Source organism: Grampus griseus (genome assembly GCF_964374135.1).
Source record: "Grampus griseus genome assembly, chromosome: 20".
Lineage (NCBI taxonomy): Eukaryota > Metazoa > Chordata > Mammalia > Artiodactyla > Delphinidae > Grampus > Grampus griseus.
The window spans coordinates 17,560,484-17,586,042 of record NC_139014.1 but is presented as its reverse complement, the minus strand read 5'-3'; the positions used below and the strand labels follow the sequence as shown (position 1 = coordinate 17,586,042).

At 49.2% G+C, this 25,559-nt stretch overlaps 1 protein-coding gene across 1 annotated transcript; it reads left to right on the top strand.

Moving 5' to 3' along the window:
* DBF4B (DBF4B-CDC7 kinase regulatory subunit) lies at positions 1 to 25,336 on the top strand (the record flags this gene model as incomplete). The annotated part of the gene is made up of 12 exons (XM_082680078.1): positions 1 to 34; positions 7,448 to 7,602; positions 10,881 to 11,066; positions 11,689 to 11,739; positions 12,485 to 12,572; positions 13,747 to 13,820; positions 15,867 to 15,900; positions 17,350 to 17,395; positions 19,689 to 19,820; positions 23,039 to 23,147; positions 23,286 to 23,410; positions 24,262 to 25,336. The coding sequence occupies 12 exons, from the start codon at positions 1 to 3 to the stop codon at positions 25,199 to 25,201; spliced, it is 1,974 nt and encodes a 657-aa protein (XP_082536204.1). The 3' UTR covers positions 25,202 to 25,336.
* Between the last annotated feature and the right edge of the window lie 223 nt (positions 25,337 to 25,559).

Here is a 25,559-nt window from a genome sequence, read left to right as displayed (position 1 = left end):
ATGGCTGAGAGTAGGCTCCGGGCTCCGGACCTAGGTGGGTAACAGGTCAAACCTAGGGATGCGAGGTCACAGTTGCAACTCCCGCCCCAGAGTCTCTTGGGAAGAAAAGGCCGAGAAATGTTAGTTCTCTTAAGGTTTTCTAATTACTTTGTGTGGCGGAGGGGGAGTGGGGGAGTAGAGTATGTGTTGAGGGATGTCATGGATCATTTAGGAATTAATGATAAAGGTCAAACAAGAGCTTTCAGTCAGATATTATGAATAAGATTAGAAGACTTGCTAATTATTAACTTATAAAACCCGTATCCATGGTTATTTTTACCATAAAACTCTTAAAGTTATCGATAAACGGCCCCACCCAATTAGATAAGTATTCTAGCATGTAGTCACTTCCCTAGGTACTGCCTTCTCCCCTCTTAGCATCATCTAGTTTGAGTCCTGGATTGTTACAGATATGCCATTTGTTTGTTGCCTTTCAAACAGTGATACACCTCACTAAATTATTTACTCTCCCTTCCCATGTCTGTTGCTTTCTTCTGGATCTATTTCTCTTTTTGCTGATGAACTTTCTCCAAGAGTGTTTTCAAAAGGGGGCTTTACGTGATAAACTTTCTGAGGCTTGTATGCCTGAGAACATGTTTATTTCACCCTTGTGTTAAAATTCTTGAGTCAAAGTTTTTTTTCCTTCAACACATTGAAAAATGACGGTGGTTTCTTCTTGCAAAAAGCAGGTGCTGTTGAAAATTGATGTCAATCTGGTTCTTGTTACTTAGTTTGTGACCTGCTTTTCTCTGTAGAAGATTTTAGATTATCCTCTTTATATTTGTTCTTAAAATTCACTATACCATAACCATGTGTGACTTTTGGAGGGTTTTAGTTTTCATAAAAATAAAATTATGAGAAATGAAAACAAAAATTACAGTTTTATGCTTACACAGTTTATTTTTTTTAATTTATTTATTATTTATTTTTGGCTGTGTTGGGTCTTTGTTGCTGCACGCAGGCTTTCTCTAGTTGGGGCGAGCGGGGGCTACCCTTCATTGCGGTGCGAGGGCTTCTCATTGCAGTGGCTTCTCTTGTTGCGGAGCACAGGCACTAGGTGCACAGGCTCACAGGGTCAGTAGTTGTGACTCGCGGGCTCTGGAGTGCAGGCTCAATAGTTGTGGCACACGGGCTTAGTTGCTCCGCAGCATGTGGGATCTTCCCGGACCAGGGCTTGAACCCATGTCCCCTGCATTGGCAGGCGGATTCTTAAGCACTGCACCACCAGGGAAGTCCCTATGCTTGCACAGTTTAAAAGGCCAAGGTATGTCTCACACACACACACACACACACACACAGACACACACACACACACACACACACACAAGAGTGGGAGTTGCTCCTCCTTTCGTAACTCCTGATTCCCACTCCCTAGGGTACAACCATTTATGCTCTTTTAGCTATTTCTTCTAGTATTTACCTTCTTATTTCTAAATAGCGTGCTCATACTGCTTTTGTTGTTTTCAATTTTAAATTATATCTATTGACTTTCTGATATAGAGGATAAAGAGATTTTTCTGGCCCCCTCTCCTCTACATCACACATAAACACATACACATTTCCCTCCTCTCCTCCCATTCCCCCAATATATATGTAGGAATTTTTGTTGTCATTTTTGTATTTACATGATGATGATATTAGCTGAGCCATATAGCAAACCAAAGTAAGCTTTGTTTTCTGTGTGTGGATCACGAATTCATGTCTAAATATAAACCAAATATAAACCAAAAATATAAACCTTCTCTCCATACTTTCAAGCTCATGAGAGAATCAGTTTCTTCTTTGTGGGGGACACACCTCCTGAGACCGTTTGTCTTAGTACTACAGTCTGGTCCAGCTGTGCACTAGGCCTGTTGCACTGATTCCATCCTAGGATATCCCTTCATCATTCTGTGGAATTCCCTTTGCCGCTTTCCTCTGTAGGGTTCCCTGTGTTCTAAATTCCATATTTTCCTCTCTTTGTTTACATCCTCATTTTGGGCGAGTACATCTTCTAGTATAGCTTCCTGAGAAAGGGTATGTGACAAGTAAATTTTTTGAGACCTTGTAGGTATGACAATTCTTTACGCCACATAAAGAGTTCTAGGTTGGAAATAGTTTTCTCTGAGTTTTGAAGACACATTTCATCTTTTAGCTTCCACTGTGCTGTGGCCAAGTCTGATGTTACCAGTATTTCCACCCTCCTCCTGAACACTGACTGCAAGGGCCTAGGCCCCATGTGCTCTGAACCACCCCCACCCCATCTAGCATGATTGCTATCTAGCAACAATACTGTTGTTATTATTGTCTCTCCTTTTTACTTCCGAATTAGTCGTCATTATGATTGTTTTACACAGTCAGTGATTGTTTAGATTTATACATATTTTTACCAGTTTGGGGACATTTCAGTCCTTCCTTCTGGGTTCAGTTTCCTTCTTTCCAAAGTATACCTTTTAGAAGTCCTTTAGTAATAATTGGTTGATGATAAACTGTTTGGGCTTTTGTTTAAAATGTGTTTAGTTTACCCTCATTCTTTATTTAATCAGATGTAAAATTCAAAGTTGACGTTTATTTTCCCCCAGCATTGTAAATACTTATTTTAATAAAATTAAAGTATTTAATAATTTAAATACTTATTTTATAGTCTATGTCTGATCATTCTGTTTGAAGCTCTTGGGGATCCAATCTTGCTGTCTTTAATTTCTGCTGATTCTTATCCATGATGGTTTGTTTTCTTTGTGTGTTTTTTAATGTTGGAGTGTGAGCTAATGTTTGATGATGGTTTTTTTGTGTTTTTTTTTTGCGGTACGCGGGCCTCTCACTGTTGTGGTCTCTCCCGTTGCGGAGCACAGGCTCCGGACGCGCAGGCTCAGCGGCCATGGCTCACGGGCCCAGCCGCTCCGCGGCATGTGGGATCTTCCTGGACCGGGGCACGAACCCGTGTCCTCTGCATCGGCAGGCGGACTCTCAACCACTGTGCCACCAGGGAAGCCCCATTCCTTTATTTAATTAAAAATTTTTATTGAGGTACGATTGACATACAACATTCCTTTTTATTGTTGAATATTATTCTGTTGTGTGGATTACCACATTTTATCCATTCAACAGTTGATGGACATGAGTTTCCACTTTCTGGCTATTATGAATAATACTGCTGTAGACATTTGTTTCCAGGTTATCGTGTGGACATATATTTTTTTCCATGAGTGTACACCTAAGAGTCATATTGCTCGGTCATATGGTAACTCTCTGTGTAACCTTTTGAGGAACTGACAGACTTTTCCAATTGGCTGCACCATTTTACATTCCCATCAGCAAAGAATGAGGGTTCCAGTTTCTCTATGTTCTCACCAACACTTGTTATTATCTGTCTTTTTTTGTTAAAGCCATCCTAGTGGGTATAAAGTGGTATCTCTTTGTGGTTTCAATTTGCATTTTCCTAATGGCTAATGACTTTGTGCATCTTTTCATGTGCTTATTGGCCATTTGTATATCTTTGGAGAAATGTCTGTTCATTGCCCATTTTTAAATTGGATTTTTTTTTTAATATTTGAGGGTTTTTTTAACTATTATATTTTTTACGTCCATTGTCTCCACTTACTGCTTTTCTTTACCTGCTGTTCCTATTTTATGTTTCTAATATGCTCCTTGCCATCTTGAGGATATTTATTATGCTTTAAAATTCTTTTTCCTGTCTGGTCCATTACTTATGAGAGAAAGACAGCCTATACCAGAGAAAGCATCTTTTATAGTACTTGCTTTCTTCAGTTGCCTCATATTTTCTTAGAAGCTAATGTTCTCTTGAGACTGTTAGCCACTCTGATTGGTAATGTGCTCCTGGAAGAAGATGCAAAAGCTTAGGTTCTCATGTTATGCCCCTCCTTTGAGTTTAGGGCTTGGGGGTTGGATAGAAGAGGAAAACCACCCCAAGGTGGGGAGCCCCTGGTTCCAGTGTGGGCTCAGTCACCCCCCGCCTTTGCAGCAGCATTCTGAGCTCCCCAGTACACACACGTTGCTTTGTTACTCATTTGCAAGAACTGTTCCCTTGAGTTGTAATTACCAAACTAACCAAATGGATGGGGCAAGGGAGGGTGGCTCATTCGTGCCATCTTGACCTCTTGTTAACTGTTTCTCTTTCACACATACACACACACACACACACACACACACACACACACACACAAAAGCATATTCACCCCAAGGTAGGCTCCACCACTGCCCTGATGTTACCCTACTGTGTCTGGTTGGTGCTGGGCTGCTTATCTGGCACTGGCAGTGACCCACTGAGCACAACTAGAAGGCATTCTCCAGTCTCACCCTCCTGCGAGTCCTGGCATTCCGCTCTAGGCTTGCTGTTCACCCAGCCCTCCGTTTCTGACTCTGGCATCCACCTAATTCCCTCTTCAGTGGCTTCCCTAGGATTAGGTCCTGTGGAGAAAGTCACAGGCCTTGTGTGAAAGTCAAAAGGGCTTATTCTGAGAAAGCCTTCTATACAAATATTGAATCCTTATGTTATATCACCTGGAACTAATATAATGTTGTATGTCAGTTATACCTCAATAAAAAGAAAAAGAGGGACTTCCCTGGTGGCACAGTGGTTAAGAACCTGCCTGCCAGTGCAGGGGACACGGGTTCGAGCCCTGGTCTGGGAAGATCCCACATGCCGTGGAGCAACTAAGCCCGTGCGCCACAACTACAGAGCCTGTGCTCTAGAGCCCGCGAACCACAACTACTGAAGCCCGCGTGCCTAGAGCCCGTGCTTCGCAAAAAGAGAGGCCACCGCAGTGGAGAGTAGCCCCGCTCGCCACAGCTAGAGAAAGCCCCCGCGCAGCAACAAAGACCCAATGCAGCCATAAATTAATAAATAAATAAATTATTTTTTAAAAAAGCAAAGGAAAAGAAAGCCTTCTGGAGAAGGTGGCCTTGGGGAGGGAACCAAAATGGCTACAGTTATAATAATTCCCCTGGCTGACATTCAGCGCATACTCCTGGTATGGCTGTATCAGGTGTTTCTGGCCAGTCTCCATTCTGAATGGTTGGTGCCTGTTTTGAATAGCTCCTCAATGAGGGTGGGTGTTATCATTATCACTATTTCAGAAGTGAGGAAATAGGGTTTCATAGACACTAAGTGAGATTATTGTGACTTACCCAGGGTTACACAGCTAGTAAGAGGGTGAGGCAGGACTCAGAACAAAGACCTTTTCTGTAAAATACCAAGCTGACTTTCCAGTATTTCCTGTCTCTATATACCTAGGACTTTCAGGAAAAGGGTGGTTTATGGGACCAGAAGGTAAGTGCTTGAGGGTCAGGTGCCAGCTGAGGATGGGAGAGCAGGATCTGGTTTAAGCATTATGGGAATGATAATGATGTGTAAGTCAGAGGACTCTTCCCAAAATAGTTCCCAGTCTACTGGGGAGATCAGAGGTGGACCTGAAGGAGTGAGTAAACAAGAATATGAAGCTGAAAATACTAAGAGGACAGACAATCAGTAATGTGGAACTCAGAGAAAGAAAAACAGTATCTCATCAGGGCAAGCAGGGTTTAACTGAGGGGGTCCAATCAAAAGTCTGGCTGGCTGGTAGATAGGAAAAATTCAGGAATTCATGGAGTCAAAGAGTTTTAGAAGATTTTAAAAAATACCAGGTCCATGGGACTTCCCTGGTGGTCCAGTGGCTAAGACTGTGCGCTCCCAATGCAGGGCGCTCGGGTTCGATCCCTGGCCAGGGAACTAGATCCCGCATGCCTCGACTAAAAGATCTCGCACACGGCAATGAAGATCCCGCGTGCCGCAACTAAGACCCAGCGCAGCCAAATAAATAAATAAATATTTTTAAACAATAAAATCAGGTCCAAACCCCTCATTTAAAGTCCAGCAGTTCTGCTAACTATATCTTGGTATCAGCTATTCTGGGTCAATTTTTTGAAGTATGTGTCATGCTCTTTCAATATGTTAGTTTCAAATATGCATTTTTATTTGAGGAAAGTTTTTAGAGTTTTTAGTATTCTGGGTGTTTCTGTTTCTTTTAGTTTTTGTCTTCAGAGACTCTGATTATCTGTATATTAGAACTTCTGTGCTTACCTTCAGTATTTGCCACTTTCTGCTGAATCCTTTTTATCTCTTCAAATGTTAACATTTTGTTGTGAAAGTTTTCAAACCTGCAACAAAGTCGAAAGTAACAGTGAGCACAGACACACCACTTAGATTTTACCGTTGACATTTTATTTGTTTTGTGTGTGTGTGTGTGTGTGTGTGTGTGTGTGTGTTTTGGGTTTTTGTGTTTTGTTGTTTTTTGGCCGCATCACGCGGGTTTTGGGATCTTAGTTCCCTGACCCGGGAATGAACCTGGGCCCTGGCAGTGAAAGCACCGAGTCCTAACCACTGGGAATTCCCTATGACTGACATTTTAATACATTTGTTTTATCACATATCTGTCCATCTTATTTTGATACACTTCAGGTAATTTGTAGACATTATAATAATTCAGCATGCATTTCATTGACCAGAATTCCATATTTGTTTGTAGATTTTTTCCTTTTAATGTAAAATGTGTATACAATGAAATGCACAATTCTCAAAGGTATGTTCATTGAGGTGGGGTTTTTTTAGCTTTATTGAGTTATAATTTACATACTGTAAAATTCATGTGTTGCAAATGTACACTTGCAATGCTTTTTAGGTAATTTACAGAGTTGTGCAGTTAACACAACAATCTAATTGCAGAATATTTCCATCACCCCAGAAAGAACCTCATGCCAGTTTGCAAACACTCCTCATCCCCACCCCCAGCCCTAAGCAGCCACTAGTCTAATTTCTGTCTCTCTATATTTTCCTTTTCTGAACATTTCATAAAAATGTAATTTACAGTATGTGGTCTTTTGTGTCAGGCTTTTCTCACTCAGCATATTTCTGAGGTTCAGAACTGTAGCCTGTTGCTGTAGCCTGTGTCCGCAGTTCATTTGTTTTTATTGCCAAATAATATTCCATCGTATGGATAGACCACATTTCGCTTACCATTTTATTTACATTTGAATTGTTTCCACTTTGGGGCCAAAATGAATAATGCTGCTGTGAACATTCTTGCACAAGTTTTATTTGGAAGTATGTTTTCATTTCTCCTGGGGGTATGCCTAGGAGTGGAATTGCTGGGTTTCATGTTAAGTCTATACTTAACCTTTTGAGAAGCTGCCACACTGTTTTCTAAAGTGGCTGCACCATTTTACATTCCCACCATCCATGTATGAGGGTTGGGTTTCTCCGCATCTGGGCTTCCCGAGGACAGGAACACAAGTCTCACGTCCACCCTGGTGGACGGGTGCCCGAGGCCTGGCCAGGTGCCATGCAGGGGCTGTTTGCGAGGGCTGATTGACCTGCAGGACCCTCTCTTACCTCAGGCTTCTCACTTTGCTCCCCTTTGTTGTTGTTTTCTAGGGGCTCAGCTAGGAGTTTCCAGTTGTCTGGGAAAATGCCCGAAGAGCTCACCGGATGCTGGGAGGCAGCCCTTTTCTGGAAAGTCCTTTTACTTGGATCTGCCCGCTGGCAAGAACCTACAGTTTTTGACGGGGGCCATCCAGCGGCTGGGTGGGGTATGTAACCTGCTTCCCTCCTGTGGTACCATGTGCCTTTGCGCGTTGTAGGGCAGGAGCTGGAGAGGGATTATATCTGTGACCTCCAGGTATTTTCAGGGCTATCACTACATTTTCCAAAGCAATTTAAGTATAAACCATTTTTTTAAAATAAAGTTAAATTTGTTCCCTAATTGGAAAAGTAATATCTGTTCATTCTAGAGACTTTGGAGAACATGGAACTGTTCAAGTAACAACCATCATTGTGATACATTTATTTTCTTGTGGATTCTTTTCTTCTTTCCCTTCCCTCCCCTCCCCTCCCCTCCCCTCCCCTCCCCTTCCCTCCCCTCCCCTCCCCTCCCCTTCCCTCCCCTCCCCTCCCCTCCCCTCCCCTCCCCTCCCCTTCCCCTTGTGGGCGTGCGCGCTCGCTCTCTCTCTCTCTCTCTCTCTCTCTCTCTCTCTCTCTCTCTCTCTCTCTCTCTCGTGGCTTTATTGAGATATAATTCACATACCATACAATTCACCCATTTAAAATATACAGTTCAATGGTTCTTAGTATATTCACAGAGATGTGCAAATTGTGTGATTACACAGTCAATTCTAGAACATTTTCATCAGCCCCCCCCAAAAAAGGACCCATACCTATCATCAGTCACTCCCCATTTCCCTCAACACTCCCAACCCTGTATAACCACTCATCTACTTTATTTTATTTAATGCTTATTTTCTGTGTAGCTATGATCATGAATACATTTTTGATTACCAACTTTTTGCCCATAACCTTAAAGCATTAGCACTTGCCTATCATTCTTACCCCTCATGGACATTCTTTGTAATGAGTATATAATATCGTTTTGAGTAGATTATGAATTTATTTAGCAGTTAACGTATGGGCATTTAGATTATTTCTAAATTTTAGCTCTTATAAATAGTATTGTGGTGAACAACTTCGGGGTAAAAGCATTTGCTGTATCTGAGTCCATTACAATATTTTCTAGAGCACATCATACAGTACTTTTAGTAAGGGGTTGACAGGGGTATTTCTGTGTTTAGAAAATAGGATGGTAACACTTGGCCCAAAAGAGGCAGGTAACTGGGGAAATTGCATGAACAGGATCAGAATGCAGAGGCTCTTTGCCATCAAACGAATGGAAACTCAGGGATATAGAAACTCAGCAATGGGGATGGACAGAATGAGGATTATACACCCCAACCAGCCCAAAATTACATGTTGAACTTTCAGTCTGTTCTTTCATTTAGCCTTTGCTGTGTAAAAAACCACCCCAGAACTTGGGCTTAAAACAATTTGTTGTTTCTCACTGTTCTGTGTACTGGCTGAGTGCTTTCTCTGCTGGTTTCATAAGGGCTCACACCTGCAGCTGCGTTTGGCTGCAGGGTCAGCTGGGCTGGAAGGACCCAAGATGACCTCCCCCACACAGCTGGCTGTGGGTGCTGGCTGCCTCTCTGGGACTTCTCATACATTGTAGGAGAAGTGTCTTACATACGTCATAGGTATATACACCATCATATGTACATACAGCGAGCTAGACCAGCTAATCTACAAGGTGGTCTTAGGGCAGCTTTCCCAGAAGATGAAGGGAGAAGCTATAAGGTCTCTTGAGGCCTAGGCTATAGAACTCACACGTATTACTTTCATCACATTCTGTTGGTCAAAAGGAGTCCAATTCAAGGGAGTGGACAAATGGGTTCCATCTCCTGATGGGAGGAGCAGCAAAGTCAAAGGAGTGGGTTTGTTGGGATGGGAGGAACGTGTGGCCCTGAAATCATCTATCTTTTTGCCATATTACAGAAGATAGGCACACTCCTTCAAGCCATAGCTTTAAAGATTTTTTTAAATTGTGATAAAATGTATATGACATGAAATATGCCTTTTTAACCATTTATAAATTCATTCTTTTAAGTTCATTGGCATTAATTACATTCATCCTGTTGTATAACCATCACTATCTGTTTCCAAAACTTTTTTCACCCCAAACAGAAACTCTGTAACCTCTAAGCAGTCACTTCCCATTTCACCTCCCCCAGCCCCCGTAATGCGAATCTACATTATGTTTCTGAATTTGCCCATTCTAGATACCTCATATCAGTGGAATCACTGATGTTTGTCCTTTTGTGTCTGGCTTATTACGCTTTAGCGTAAAGTTTTCAAGGTTCACCCATGTTGTAGAATAGATCAGAGCTTCACTTCTTTCTCATGGCTGAATAATGCTCCATTGTATGGATAGACCACATTTTGCTTATCTATTCATCCATTGATGGACACTCGGGTTGTTTCTGCTTTTTAGCTATTATGAATAATGCTGCAGTGAACATCGGTGAACAAGCATCCATTCGAGTCCCTGTTTTCAATTCTGTTGGGTGTGTACCTCGGAGCAGAATTGCCGGGTCATGTGGTAATCCATGTCTAACTTTTTGAGGAACCTAAACTTTTTTTTTTAAACCTAAGTGTCAGGTTTCTCATCCAGTCACACTTCAGAGAGATCATCCATCCTTACTTGCACAGGTGTGCTGGAGCTGGCAGCTGCTGGCTCACGGGAACCAATTGTTACCATCTCTTTCCAGTTCCACATTCACTGATGTCATCTGGCTAGCTTGAAATAAGCCACAGTAGTGTTTTACCCCACAGAAATCGGCAGATGCTACAAAGCGGGTTTTTTCACCCGGAGAGCTGGTCATTAAGCATTTGCCAGCTCACTACTGCTTATTTCCGTCTTTTCTTCTTCCCACAGACATGAGTTTTGTCATTGCGTTTCCGGCACTGTGTTGGGTTCTTGGGATGCAAGATGAGTCAGACCCTGTCAGTGCCGTGACGGGCTCACAGGTAGGATGAGCAGATATTTAGGCAGCTGAGTCGTAGCCAAAACCCATTTTTGTTTCAGGCTTTTGGTAGGGTGGTCAAGATTACCGATGCAGCGTGTGGATGTCCCAGTGTATCTTCACAGCAAAATCATGGCTTAGCCAAGTTCTAATCTTCTCCGATCACTTCAGTGTGCTCTCACTCCATGCAGACTCAAACTAGTCAAATACTCAGAGCCTCCGGGCTTCTGCTGCTGGGGCAGGAGGAGCTGCAGTTCTGGAGACAAGAACCTGTGTCATATCCTGTTGTATTTCAGGATGATGTCTTCTTGGGGGCCTGGCACCGAACTGCATTTGCTCTATTTAAAGACATTGATTCTAGAACTTCTGGCAGCCAAGATTTCCTTCCCCTACCTCTCGATATTGATGATTCTACTTCGGCCTTTTGGGTTTTAGCCACCTCTGTGATCTGGTTTCAGGTAATTGAGGGGTTTCTGAGCAAAGAAGTAAGTTACATCGTGTCCAGCCGCAGGGAGGCGAAGGCCGAGAGCAGCGGGACAAGTCACAGAGGCTGCCCCAGCCCCAGCGAGGTCACAGTGGAAACACTGTCCGTAGCCAACCCAAAAGGCAGCCATGCCAGCCCCGCACAGAAAGCTGTGGACTCGGTAAGAACCTCATGGGGAAGGAAGTGTGTGTCTGATAAACGAAGGAAGTAGGCCTCGGTGAGCCCGCTTCGGCAGTTTCTGGTTTTAGTTTCATCTGGTTTATTTTAATCTCATATTTGAATTCAGGGGCTGAAACTGTCTTATCATAGCTCTGGATCTACACACCTCAGCGACATGCTATCCCCACGCCCTCCCTTCTGTGATACACGTTCACTTTTTCTGGGACTTCAGAGTCTGAGGTTCAGAAGCAGTAGGAGCATCCTCTGTAAACCAGAGAGGCCTTGTTGGATTGGCCGAAGCTTGTCTGCTGGGGAGTGCGGGCTCTTCAAGAGAGGTCTCAGGACATTTGTAACGCTTGATCTTGGGTGAATTCAGAATGCCCTTCACCAGGCTCCAAGCTGCCTGGGCTGCAGCTCCCTGTGGGTGACCTGAACTTGAGTGTGGCTTTACCTTTACCTCTGAAAGGTTCTCCGGGCTCTCACTTCTGCCACTCCTCAGCTGTCACTGCTCCCAGCTTTCCGAGGGATGTGACTCCCAGACGTCCTTGCCAGCCCCCGTGGAAACATCTGTTTGTGCACAGGTGGTCTCCACAGCTGCCCCCATTGCTCCTCTCTTCCGCCAGGTGCCTCTGAGCAGAGGGAAGGAGCTCCTGCAGAAGGCCATCAGGAACCAGGTGAGCTAGGGGGACGGGCTGGAGGCCGGTGTCTCTGGCACAGGGACGGAGTCAGCCTTGCCTCTGGAGGTTCTTCTGAAGCACTAACACAAAAGGCACACCCGGGCAGACGTGTAGAACTGTCGAGATTTTCTCCTTACAAACGAGGAAGTGGGGCTCAGAGAAGCTAAGTAATCTGCCCAGAGTCACCCAGGGTGGAGGTGGTAGAGCCAGGGTTTGACTCCATGATCTTTCCAACTCCAGGGCCTCCCAAGAGAGCTTGGGAGAAACGCTGTGGCACGTGTCAGACTTTCACAAGTAGCTGTTTATCCTTTTTGTGAGAATCCAGGGCCATTACAGTGAAGTGGCAGGAGGAGGAGTTCAGGTGCCGTCAGTGGGCGCCTTGGCTGTGGCTGTGATGCGGGAGGGTGGTGTCGCCGGACTCGGGCAGCCAGCGTAGTTTCCTGCTCGATGATGGTGACTGTTTATTGTGTCCTTCTGGTCCCAAGGTGGCCGGAGCAGAGCCTATAGGCAGATCAGCAGTCCGTGCCCTCCCGATGTGGCCAGCCCGTGCGGAGGAGAGGCTCTTCCCCGGGGGTTGGGATCAACTGTCCAGGCCCTGTGCTCTCGCCCCTGTCCACCCCGCCCCACACGACAACCCCGCACATGGATGACCCGGGGCTCCCAGAAGCCAGGCCAGCCTGTCCCCTGGTGGTCAGGCCTTGGGGGATCTCACGCTCCTGCCTGACTTGGCTTGTCTTTCCAGGGCAGCGGCGGCGGAGGCGGTGGCGGGCGCAGCAGCAGCCTCCTGAGCAACGCCCGCTCCTGGGGGGTGCGGATTCTCCATGTGGATGGTACCCTTCCTGCCCGGGGCCTGCGGAGGGGAGGGTTGCCGACTTTGTCTGGGAACCTCGGCTGTGATAGGGACCAGAGCCGTGTACTAGTTGAAGCCAGATGTACTCAGTTACTTACTGTGCTGCTCTGCTACGATGGGGGGGGTGGCGTGGGGAGCAGCACCAGCAGTAGCAGAGCGCGGGCGCTGGGGAGGCTGCTTTGTTTAACCCAGGCACAGCCCTCCTCAGCTGCTGTGAAGATCCTGTTTTATAAATAAGAAACAAATCCTAATATCCATGACCCCTTATCAGGTATTTCCGCTGTGCTAGGAATCGCCTAATTTAATCCTCACCGCAGTCTTCTGCCCATTGTACAGATGAGGAAATTGAGCCTCAGAGAATGGATTAAGTAAATTATCCATAGTCTCACCAGGAGTGAATAGTGTGGCTCACATTCCCACCTATTTTGGCTCAACTAAATTTCATGTTCTTTCTTTCCTCTAGGGTTGCCTCACACTACAACCACCTGTTTGCAGGTTATAATAAATTTACATGAGAATAGCTGTCTTGAATCTGCAGCCAGCCCTCACACCCAGCTGCACTTTGCTTCTGGGGTTTTTTCTCTGACCCACTGAAGGGGGATGGTCCAGATCCAGCCCTAGATCTGTGGTTGGTGGGGGGGTGCGGGTGGTAGGGAACTGTGCTGGGGAAGATCCTGGTCTGGGATGCTGGGGGGTTCCATCGCCGCTGGAAAACCAGCCATTTCTGACTTGATCTAATTTCCTGCCTTCCGTGTATTAGAGAAGCTGCAGCATGTGTAGCCCCTGCTGGGTCTGCCACCTAAGGGTGCATCTGAGTAACTGCCATGGCTTGGTCTCCCCCACAGAAGCCGCTTTTCAGTAGTACCTTAAAGCTCTTTAGGGGTCATAAGGCACCTCCTGTTCAAGACTTGTATTCAGTGCTCCAAAGGAGCGTGAAGCCAGCTTAGGTACTTTTCCGGGGATAGAGGACCCAGCCCTCTCTTTTATTATCAGCAGGTGCAGAGATGACACGTAGCCAGAAGGTGGCAGGCAAGGCTGGTGTGATCCAGCAAGCCAGGCCGGTGAGAAGTTTAGTCCCCCAGCCCCAAGACGGGGCTGTGCTGGGGAAATGAGGAGAGGAAGCCTTCGGCTGCAGCCCTCTGTTTCCTCCACAGAAATGATGATGCATGTGCAGCAGCTGTCTCTTGATGCGCCATGTGTGAAGAAGCAAGGGCCAAAGAAGCCAGAGGTAGGTCATTCCCCTGAACTGAAGGGCAACAGTAAAGTCTGTGACAACGCTGGTAAACCCAGGACCCACTCCAGCCACCTCCTTCTGGCCTTGACCGAGAGGCCTCTCGGTCAGCTCATCCCTGGTGCTCACAGCCCTGCGTTGCCCTGTCTTCTCTCCTGCCTGTGCTACCTGCGCATCCCCCGTGCTACACTGAGGCATTCGTTGCAGCCTGGGCTGTGGACTGCCTGCGGGTAGTCCTGGCCTGGATAAAACACAAACCCTCGTGGCCTGCTGGCCAGCCTGCCCTTCCGAGGATGGCTCTTGGCCCAGGAATGAGCCTACAGATTGCACGGGTGGCGGCAGTGGGGTGCTGGTGTGGGAAGTAGCTGCCGTATTCCAAATCCTTGTTTGGCTTTTCCTTCCTTTGCTGGAGTTAGAAATTGATGTGTATCACATCAAGAGAGCCGGGCTGATTTAAAGCCACGGGGTATTCACCCAGCCTGCATCCGAGGAAAAATTAAGCCCCACAGGTCCATCCAGGGCCTGATACCCAGGAGCAGAACCACATCCACACCAGATGGCGCGCTCAGCCTCGACAGCCCTCGCCCCAGCCCCTCTGGTTTGGGCATCTTTAGGGTCTTGCTGCCGCTGCTAAGTAGATGTACATTGCTCGCATCTGGGAAAAGTATACAATGAAAGTCTCGTTCCCCTCCAACCCCTGCTCCCCAGCCGCCGAGCTCCCTCCCTGAGGCCCACAATGTGAACAGTTTCTCAAATGTCCTTCCAGGACTCCAAGCATCTACAAGCAGATACATCAAAATTCCCCCCTTTTACGCGAATACATAGTATTTTTACTTTGTTCGCTTAATAATCTCTTTTGTAGTTACTTGGGACTCTTTCGGAGCAAGTTCTGGGTACAATCTGCTGATAGGTGAGGGCAGCTGGAAGGCTTCTTCGGGCTGTGTTTGCCCCGGCAGTGCGGCCTGGAGGAGAATCTGGAACCTCCTCGGGCCCAGAGGCGCACACAGTCATGGAGCCGTTGGATCTCTCATCCTATCCGCACCCTCCCAACTCTTTAACTGATTTTTAAAAATTTGTTCCATTTGGTTTTTAATATTAGCTTTGTTTGAACTTCGCCTAAAAGTTGGTTTGTTGTTTTCTTTGTTTGTTTTATTTATTTATTTTTGGCTGCATGGGCCTTCGTTGCTGCATGCGGGCTTTCTCTAGTTGCAACAAGCGGGGGCTACTCTTCGTGGTGGTGCACAGGCTTCTCATCGCAGTGGCTTCTCTCGTTGTGGAGCACGGGCTCTAGGCGCACGGGCTTCAGTAGTTGTGGCACATGGGCTCAGTAGTTGTGACTTGCGGGCTCTAGAGCACAAGCTCAGTAGTTGTGGCGCACAGGCTCAGTAGTTGTGGCTCGTGGGCTCTAGAGCACAGGCTCAGTAGTTGTGGCGCACGGGCTTAGCTGCTCCTCAGCATGTGGGATCTTCCCGGACCAGGACTCAAACCTGTGTCCCCTGCATCGGCAGGCGGATTCCTAACCACTGTGCAACCACAGAAGTCCCCTAAAAGTTGGTTTTGACAAACACAGTCAGGGTATGCGAGATAGGGCACCGTAAGCAAGAGGCGTTGTCTTCACCCTTTTCCTATCAGCTGCCCTGAAATGGCAGCCATGCCTAGAAAATACAGGCTGCCGTTAGCAAGCACATACTCTGCGTCAGGTCTGTTACCTGCTGGAATTTCATCTGTGCCACATCCAAAGAGTTAAGTGGGAACTCTGCACATCGGCCCCCTAGCCCTTGCTCTTTGCTCTGCCCTGCATTCCCTGTACAAAGTCAGCTGCCGTTGAGATTCACGCACAGAGTTCACCACACTTCAAGTCCCTGGGGAGGTGGAGGGAGCCGTGTTGCTGAGGTCTGCTCCAGCTCACAGTCCAGCCATGGGCAGGAAGCTAAGTGGGGCAGACTGGTGGCAACTCGGCTTACTGGGCCCAGTTCCTCGACCCCCCCCCCCCCCCAACGCCGGCTGCCTCACATCCTTAACCTATTTTCCCTTTCCATTTAGGGAACATGTCCAGCAGAGTCAAGAACACGGAAAGGTCAGTGTGATAGCTCCTCCTCATTTAATTGCCATCCCTCCCTCCCTAAATGCTTCCCCACGACTCCCTCTGTGGCAGCATCTGCTCGCTTTTCTGTGGCAGGAAGCAAGTCCAGGTTGTATGGCCCCATCGTGTTTCCAGGGCCTGAGCTTCGGAGAGGAGAGTGGTGGGAGAGAGGCCTCCATGAGCGAGTCCCGGGCTGCTGGGCCGGGCCTTCTCTTTACAGCCAAGACCTCAGGCGGTCGCTCTGGCTCCTGCATCCTCTGGCTGTTCCTGGTCACTGATCGCAGTTCAGCATCCTTTTCCTTCTGATTCAGGAGCAGTTTGGGGTGGGCACTTTGACAGCTGCCTACCACTTGCAGAAATGCCAGACTCCCTGAAACTGACAGACAGGCAGAATGGTAGGCCGGCTCTCCTTGGACAGCAGGAGAGTTTCTCCCCCTGGATGTTCCTCCCAGAGATGCTCTTTAAGTGGCATTTATTCGTGCACAAACAGGAGCTAAGAAAAGTCACTTGGCACCTCTCACATGTGAAATCCAAGGAAATCTGTAGGGGACTTGATTTTAATCACTGGCTCAGTTAATTAGAAAGACGAGAAGTCGCCCCAAAAAGTAATTAATGGGATCTGCTGCTACTCAAGGAGAAAGGCTGCTTCTGTTTGGGCACTGGTGGCCTGGAGCGGGTCTGGGAGCTGAGAGGGGCCAGCCTCTTTGGGGATTTGGTTCTGCCCAGGCTTCCAGTGCCTTGGCTTCCCCTTTGACAGGACTTCTGGTCATTGTGGGAGCGTGGAAGTAGTTTATAATGCCTAAGAGAGTCTGTAAACTGTGCAGATAGGCAGCTAGTAGGGGATGAATCTCTTGATTAATTGACTCCAAATCTGTCTTCTCAGCACCCCTTTGCCCTGTTTTTTCAGGAACCAGATTTCACTTTTGATATTTTTTTCCTGTCCTTCTGCCAGGACCTTGAAACACTCTTTCGCTCCCTTCCTCACTGCTCCTCCCCTAAAAAAAACCCAGGATTCTCGTGGAGAATTCTGTCTAGGAGCTGTTCTCAGGCCCCTTGGTAAAGGTCTGGGAAGGAGCTGAGGCTTTTAGCAGAAACCAACCGGGGCTGGGTTTCTCCCACGCAGCCAAGTTTCCGACGGTCGAGGTTGACAGCCTCCAGCACCCACGCCCAGGAGGCTGAGGGCGGGCACACCTAGGACCCCGGGCACCCTGCAGCCTCTCCCCGCAAGAGTTGCTGCCTCTCTCCCAGGTAGAGGCTGGAGGAAGTAAGAGTGGGTGCCTCGCTCTGCAAGTGGAAAGGCGCACCTCGGGGCGGCGAGCGTTCCAGCTCCGAGAGCCCTTGAGGCTGTGGCAGAGCCTCACCTCCCTGCGTATTTCCTGCGTGTAGAGCTCAGGGCCCACACCGGAGCAGACAGATGGCTAACGGGCACACTCTTCCTTCCAGTGGCCAGACTGAAGGCACCATTCCTCAAAGTCGAAGATGAGAGCAGGTGAGTGGGCCACCAGACGCAATGGAGGAGAGGTACTCGGGGGCCCCAAGCTGCCACGGGGACATGGAGCCCCTCAGCCCTGCACTTTTGTCTTCCCCGGAAGTCCCTTTGTCCCCTCTGTCATGGAAAAGTCGCACACGGTGCCTCTCAGGGGGCCCCGTGCCCAGCCGGCACTCCTCTTGGTCGTAAGTCAGAGGTTAATGATCCTGTGTGTGAATTCCCTCCTTTTAATGCTCTGCTTTTTCGAGTCCATGGTGTCCCACCCAGGCTCGGTTTTGCTCCTCGTTTCCCCCCCACATGTACACTGACACTTAATACCGAATCGTTGCTGGTATTAGTGCGAGTACAGTCTTGGATGAAGTGAAGATCTCTGGGGTGATATTGGGGTTCCCTTGTCAGACCACCTTGTACTTGATGAAGCCTTTCTGTCTGGCTGCGTAAAACCCTTTCCTGGTACATGTTATCTCGTGACAGCCCTGGGTAAAACCGGCATGAGGAGACTCCATTCTCTTCCCAGTGGGGAAACTGAGGTCAGAGAAATTAAGGGACATGAACACGGCCACTTTCCTAATGAATCTTAGCCCAAAGCTAGAATCCACATCCAGCCGGGCGCCCTCTCCACTCTGCCCTGTCTGCCCCCACGAGGGCCCCTTCTTACCTAGAGCAGGAAGGTCACATTGATGATAACCTGATGAGCTGTTAGCCACCTGGGTTACCACTGACTCTTCCGTAGAAACTAGATCAGGAGTCTGTGAGAATCTAGAATTAACCCAAAAAGTTTTTTTAAAAGAGAAAAAGCCCACATGTACCCAGCAGCACCTCCTGCACCAGAATTCTCTGTGTCCCTCAGCTCAGGTGGGCCAGCTAGAGACCCAGGCCCAGGAGACTGGCCTGCCTGCCCACCCTCCAGATGGCACCGGCACACAGTACAGAGCTGGCTCTGGCAGCTCGAAGGCCAGTAGACAGAACACAGGGGTGGAAGGAGGCCCCCTCGTCTGCTGTGCCAGTGGGCCGGGAGGCACGTCCTTCACACTCAGCCCCTTCACAACCAGCTAAGTCAAGTAGTCATGACTCCAACGCAGTGGCTGAGACACCGCCAGGGCCTCAGTATCTCTGCACACGGCATGCACAGGCCGTGTCACTGGTAACCGGAGCAGGGTACATGGGTTTGTGTGCCCCTGGCATCGTAGGCAAGATCCAAGTGGAGTTGAGCTTTCTCACGATCCTTTTTTACATGTGGTTCTAAAGCAGGCGGTCTTCAAAGCCCAGCATAGCCACACCAAACTCAACTTTCCAGGCTCCTAAGCAGGAACAAAGAAACATGGAGGAGGCGAAAGGCGGGTACCAGGGCTGTGAAGGGCGCCTCCGTCTCCTTCAGGGTCCAAGAAGACTTTTTTTTGGCTGTGCCGCACGGCTTGCGGGATCTTAATTCCCCGACCAGGGTTTGAACCCGAGACCCCTGCAGTGGAAGCGCCGAGTCTTAACCACTGGACCACCAGGGAAGTCCCCAACAAGACTCATTTGTTAATTCACTCCTGAGGCCGCGGGGCTCTTACTGTGCCACCCAGCAACCCAGGGCCTGCTCTCCTCTGGAGCACCGGCCACTGCAACCCAACACGGTGTGCCCAGGGTTTGCTGAGCATCCACAGATCGCCAGATCTGGCTCTGAAAGTCTCCTGAACGTGAGCAACTTGAAGCAAACCCCCCAAATCACTCAGTATAGGTCTGACTATCCAGAACCTTCACTGTGCCTCTCTTCCTTCCAGAGCACCACCCCTCAGATAGTACAAAGGACCAGCCCAGAGCAGAGATGTTCCTCTTCATGGAACAGGAAGATCACTGCTCTGGGTTAAACATCCTTGCATTTAGATTCTGCCAGGCTAGAGTCCTCAGAGGTCACGTGAAGATCGAGAAACAAAATGGAAAGATGGGAGGAACTAGATCAGGATTTGGGAGACGTGGCCTCCCATCTGGACCTGGCCACTTACAGGTCGTGAGCCCTTGGGCAAGTCACAAAACCTTTTGGGCTTTGTTTCCTCTTGTGTAAAACAGGGTAACACCGTTGTCCCGCTCAGCTCAGAAGTTACAGGATTCAGGGGAGGCAGTAAGTGTAAACAGTCTTGGAAAGTAGACAGGAAGAGTGTTAATTTAAAATATTAATCTCACCTAGTAAGGCAGATGAGAGCATTGTTCTAGAATTTAAAAGTTGGGCAGGTGAGAGTGGAATTCTCGGGAGTTGGGCCAGCCCCCCTTCCTCACCCTTTCCACTTCCCCACTGTAGTCAAAGTGGAAGTTTTCTGTGTTTCAGGAAGTTTCGTCCTTTCCACCATCAGTTTAAATCCTTTCCCGAAATTTCTTTTCTGGGACCCAAAGACGCAAGTCCCTTTGAGGCCCCGACGACTCCGGGCATCTCGCAGCATACCAGGTGGGTCTTTCTGGTTCCTGAGTACCAAGAGCTGGTTCCAGGCCAAAGTCCTCCCCGTTGGGCCTGCTGGTCAGGTTTGGGAATGGCCATGTGTTAGCTCCTTAGGCGAGGTCTATTCCGGGAACTTAGCCCAGAGAAGAGAGACGCCAGGAGTGTTCATTTTATTTGGTGCTTTCCATCCATACTGAAGAATTTGACTTGTGTCCAGAGGGCAAGAGGCTGTTTTCTGAAACTCGAATTATAGACCACCTTCATCAGAGTCCCCTGGGGTCCCTTTAAAAATGCAGGGTCCTGGACTCCACACTCATAGAATCACAGTCTCTGGTGATAGAGCCCCCAAACCTGCATGTTCGTGGGCTCCCCATGTGATTTCAGTGCACATCAAAGTTCGAGGCCTTTTGGGCTAAACATGGGGGCAGGGGATCTGGGGGACCTGCCACACCATGTGGTCCAGAGTGGCTTGTATGCTGGTCGGTATTCCTACTCTGCAGATGGGTGAGAGTTTGAACCTTCACTGACCAAATCACAGAAGGAAGGTGGTTCGGGTGATGGCCTGAACACCTTCTCAGCCCCTTTCTAACTTGTGGGCCACAGGGTTAGTTTACAGACCAGGAGAATAGAAGGCAGATGTTCAGCCCGAGGGTCCCCAGGGCCAAGGAGGACCTGTGGCTTCCACCAGCAGAAAAGGGCCACGTGATCAGGAAACAGTGCTAATGGTAAGAAAAACAGAAAGGGAATGTGGCAGTAGATGGAAAGCAGAGGAAGGCAAGAACAGGCTGGGGTGAAGTCCAGGTGCCCCTCATCCCTTTCCCAGAATGTGCAAGGGACAGCAGAGAGGAAGTCATGAGGCCGCCCGGGCTGGGCCTGGGCGGGGTGCTCGGCCTGGGATGGCCTGGGGATGGCAGAGGAGCCGACAGGTTGCAAAGGGAAGACAGTGAAGCAGTGAAGCTTTGGTGACCAGATGTGAGGAACAGAGAGGGGGTAGCCCAGCGTTTTGGGGGTGTGCATAGAAAACCTGTGGGAGGAAATGTTAAATTTTTTTTTAATTTTAAAATTGTTATATTTTGGTTCAAAATTCAAGAGTTACAAAGGGTTTAAAGTGAAAAACCTACATTCTACACCCATCCCCCAATCTCCAGACTGTGAGTCTCTCTCCAGAGAGAGTTTATGGACAGAAGTACATTGTGTATCCTTTGTTCCCTCTTCTCACAATATTCTTCCCTGTGCTGGATCTTGCTTTTCCACTTAACATATCTTAGATTAATTTCTATTAGTACCTAAAAAGCATCTTCATTCCCTTTAATGGCTGCAGGGTATCCCATGGTATGGATTTACCGTATTTTATTTAACAGACACGTAGATGATTTCCAGTCTTTGGCTATCATAAACAGTGCTGCAGTGAGTAGTCTTGTTCAGAGTAAATTTGTGACTGTTCAAGTATATTTGCAGGATAAATTCCTAAAAGTGGAAATGCCAGGTCAAAGGGTGCTTACATTTGTAATTTTGAGAAATGCGGCCAAATTGCTTTTCATGGAGGTGATGCCAGGGTACGCTGTCACCCGCACTGGACCAGAGCCCGTTTCCCCATCCCCTTGGCTAATACTGTGAGCCGTCAGACCTGTTGACTTCGGCCAATCTTATAGATTAAAAACCGTATCTCAGTGTAATTGTAATTTTAATTTTTTTTCTTTTTATGAATGAGCTTAAGTGTGTTTTCCTGTGTTTGATCATTTGAATTTCTTTTTGTGTAAACCTTTTTCATATCCTTTGCCCACTTTTCTGTTCAGTTATTGATCACTTACTGATTTGTAAGGAGCCCTTTGTGTTTCAGGGAAATGAGCCCTTTGCTATGTTATTAGTTATAAATGTCCTCCCCAGTTTATGGTTTGTGTTTTAACTTTGTTTATGTTTTCTGCCATGCATATATTTTTAAAAATTGCATGTAGTTGAATTTTTCAGCTTTTTTCTGTTTCCTGGGTTTTGTGTCATACTTGGAAAGTCCTTGGGGAATATTTTGGACCCGTTGAGTTTGCTGGGACAGCCAAACACCAATGCCCTACAGGCTGTTAAAAATGCAGGACTGACTACAAATAATAAATGCTGGAGAGGGTGTGGAGGGAAGGGAGCCCTCCTGCACTGTTGGTGGGAATGTAAATTGGCGCAGCCACTATGGAGAACAGTATGGAGTTTCCTTAAAAAACTAAAAATAGAGCTTTAGTTTTGATGCCATATGATCCATCAGTCCCAAGACATGGAAGCAGCCTAAATGGCCACGGACAGATGAATGGCTAAAGAAGATATGTGCACACACACACACACACACACACACACACACACACACACAGCGGAATACTGCTCAGCCATAAAAGACACTGAAATAATGCCCTTTGCAGCAACATAGGTGGACCTAGAGACTATCATACAAGTGAAGTAAATCAGGTAGAGAAAGACAAATACCATATGACAGCGCTTATATGTTGAGTCTAAAAAATAATACAAATGAATTTATTTACAAAATAGAAACAGACTCACAGACATAGAAAACAGACTTATGGTTACCAAAGGGGAAAGGGGGTGGAGGAGGGATAATTTAGGAGTTTGGGATTAACAGATACAAACTACTGTATATAAAATAGATAGACAAGAAGGTCCTACTGTATAGCACAGGCAACTATATTCACTATCCTATAATAAACCATAATGGAAAAGGGTATGAAAAAGAAAAAATACACACACATATATATATAAACTGAATCACTTTGCTACATAGCAGAAACTAACACAACGTTGCAAATGAACTATACTTCAATTAAAAAAAAATACAGGACTAAATTCAGAGGAGAGGTCAGGTTCAAGAAAGATGTGAAAGTCCTCAGTGAAGGTGCAGCTGTGCGGGTCAAACGAACATGGGTTTGGGTGCGTGTGCAGAGCTGGAATGTCCTCAGGGATTCTTGCTGCCACTCATCAGCCGTCCTCACCTGTGGTTTGAGATGTGTGGGCAGGGACAGGACAGAGCTAAGAAAGGGTACTCACAGGGAGGCCTCGCCTTCCTTGCTGCCTCTCCTGAGGCCAAGTGTAGGCAGGCCAGCCTGTGCCTGCCCGGCTCTGGCCATTTTGGTCCATCCCTGCCCTGGTCTGGGCTCCAGGCCCCGGAGCAGCAGTTCCTGCTCTGAGGGCCCCAGCAGTGACCGCTTTCCCCCACCCTGTCCCCTCGCCAGAGAAGCCAGGGACCAGGAGCCAAGCCGGCGATCGGCCGCCTGCACGGTGCCCAGGAGGAAGAAGGGGTACTGCGAGTGCTGCCAAGAGGCCTTCGAGGAGCTGCGCGGGGTGAGCTCCTTCCCCACCACACACAGCAGCTCCCAGCCTGTCCTGAGGCCGCCTGCCCCGCCCGGTCTCTCCCGCCTGCTCCGCTTGTCTCCCGCCCTGGTCTGGTCTAATGCCCCTGCCTCCTCTCACCCTGGGCAGCATCTTCAGAGCCCCCAGCACCAGGGCTTTGCCCTGGAAGCCCGCCCGTACGCCGAAGTGGATCGGATCATCGCCCAGCTGGGCCACAGCTTTGCGGACATCCCCTTCCAGGCCAGCCTCCCCGGGTGAGCGCCACCGTGCCGCCCTGCTGCGGGTGGCGGGCACGACCACCTGAGGTGGGAAGGACCCTCAGGTTGGCGGCAGCAGGGACCAGGCTATGGCGTCCCTTCCCTTTCTTACTCCTTCCTTCCCTTTCTTTCCCGCCATCTCCTGTCCTGTTGGTTTCGGGGGGGTTGGGGTGGGGGAAGACCTCCATTTGTGGCTTCCGCTCATCAGATCAGGATGGGCCCTGATCAGAGTGTGGCTCCCTTTTCAACGCCCGGGCATCGCCACAGTTGGGGGCACAGGAGGAGCAGTTCAGCTGCTGTTTCCCGCCATGTGCCTGGTCATGGGCCTTTCTGGCCTTCTAGAAGTGGGGAGGGGGATTCCTGGGTCCTTCCCAGGTGGGTGAAGAGGAGGATCTTGCTGCTTCTCTAGACGTTTACCCCCAGAAAGGATTGCAGGGGATTCAGCAGAATCCCAGGGCCCTCTGAGCCCCAGCTTCCCTCTGCTGCCCACCAAGGAGCTGTGGCTTCACCTCCCACCCCAAGTCTCCACCCCGGGCAGCCTCCCTGGGCTCAGGTTGGACAGCCAGGACCTGTGCTGCTTTCTCTAAACACCAAAGGGCACAGCCTCCTGTGTGAAGTTAATAAATGGAGCAGCCTCTAACCTGTTCCTCTGGCCAGCCCTGAGCACGGGCCGCAGAGCCAAGAACGGGCCTCTCACAGGGACCCAGAATGGCCAGCTGTCTTCAGCACAACCAGAACACAGAAGGCCCCCGCTCTGCCCTCGGCCCCAGCCTCAGCCCGGGAGGACCCCAGCTTGCCACCTGCTCTGGAGTTGAACGCTGGCCCGCTGGGTGCTTTTATCCCCACAGGCAGCCAGGCTCCTTGGCTTCCGATTGTGACCCTCTGTGTCCTGAGACTCCGCCTCCCAGCCAGCCATCCTATCTCAGGGCAGCATCTCCCAGGAGGAGGAAAGAAGACGATCACCAGGCCCCAGGTGCCTCAGAGCAAGATGGGACAGTGGGCGGCATGAAAGCACCAGCTGAACCTGTGGAGGCTGGCAAGATACCTGGACCAATAGCAAGCCGCCAGGAGCCGGGAGGGTCGGCTGATGTCTCTGTGGACCCCCGAGAGACACCAGTGTCCAGGAGCCCTGCTTACCAGTGCCTGCTGACCAGCTCTGGATTTGCTGAACTCTCCTCTGGCCCAGACCTGGCACTTGTTGGCCACAAGCGGAAGGTTCAGTTCCCCAGTGGCAATGCCGAGAAGAGGCCAGGGGTGTCCTGGCCACAGGCCTCATTCTTCGTCCCGAGAGCCCCCAGCCCCAGTGGCACCAGGACAGCCAGTGGCAAGCATCTTCCCTCCCTTCCCCTTCCAGGCCATGAGCCCAGGCCTCTGGCCTCCCTCCAGCCCGTGTGCCACCAGCAGACCTGCCTGTCCCTCCCGGGCCCTTTTCCCGGGCAGCCCACAGACAGGCCAGCAGAGTTCTGGGCCACACAGGCCCCCTGGCCTGGGGGAGGATGGCCCCCAGGATCTAAGGATTCTGAGTGCGCAGCCTCTGGCCCTGTCTCCCAGCAGGCTGAGCAGCTCCCCAGCGGCCCCGCAGCTCCAGGCCAGCTGCCAGCCCACCTGCACTCAGCTGCGGGCACACAGACCCCAGGAGGACCTGCAGAGAGCCAGGCTACCTCTCTGCCCCCGCCCCTTCCAGCCAGCCGGGGGGCCAGCCGCTCCCGATGGTCCTGGACCCCCCAGCCTCTCCCTGTCTCCCAGTCCCAACCCCAGCCCAGTGCCAACAGAGAACTACTCCTGTGAGTCCCCCCAGGCACGCAGCTCTGGGGCCAGACAGCTCCCGACTCAGGGCAAGTTCCACCTCTGCTGAGTGCTGCACACCCAGCCCGGGCTGACCGGGCACACGGGGAGGAGCTGCGCCAGGGGCCTGGCCCTTGAAGTCCACGTGAACAGCTGTGGTCATGGCCAAGCTCTGTGGGGTTGACGGGGCCAGTCCTCCCACCCGCCAGGTCTTCAGGTGGGACCAAGAGGGTCTGGGCTGGGGGCTGCCCTCTCCCCTTCCTCCAGCCATGGCTTGTGCAGCCACGGCCAGCTGCCCAGGCCAGGAGGCAGAGGCAAGGTTGGCATAGGGAGAGCCCACAGAGAAGCTAGAGCAGCAGGC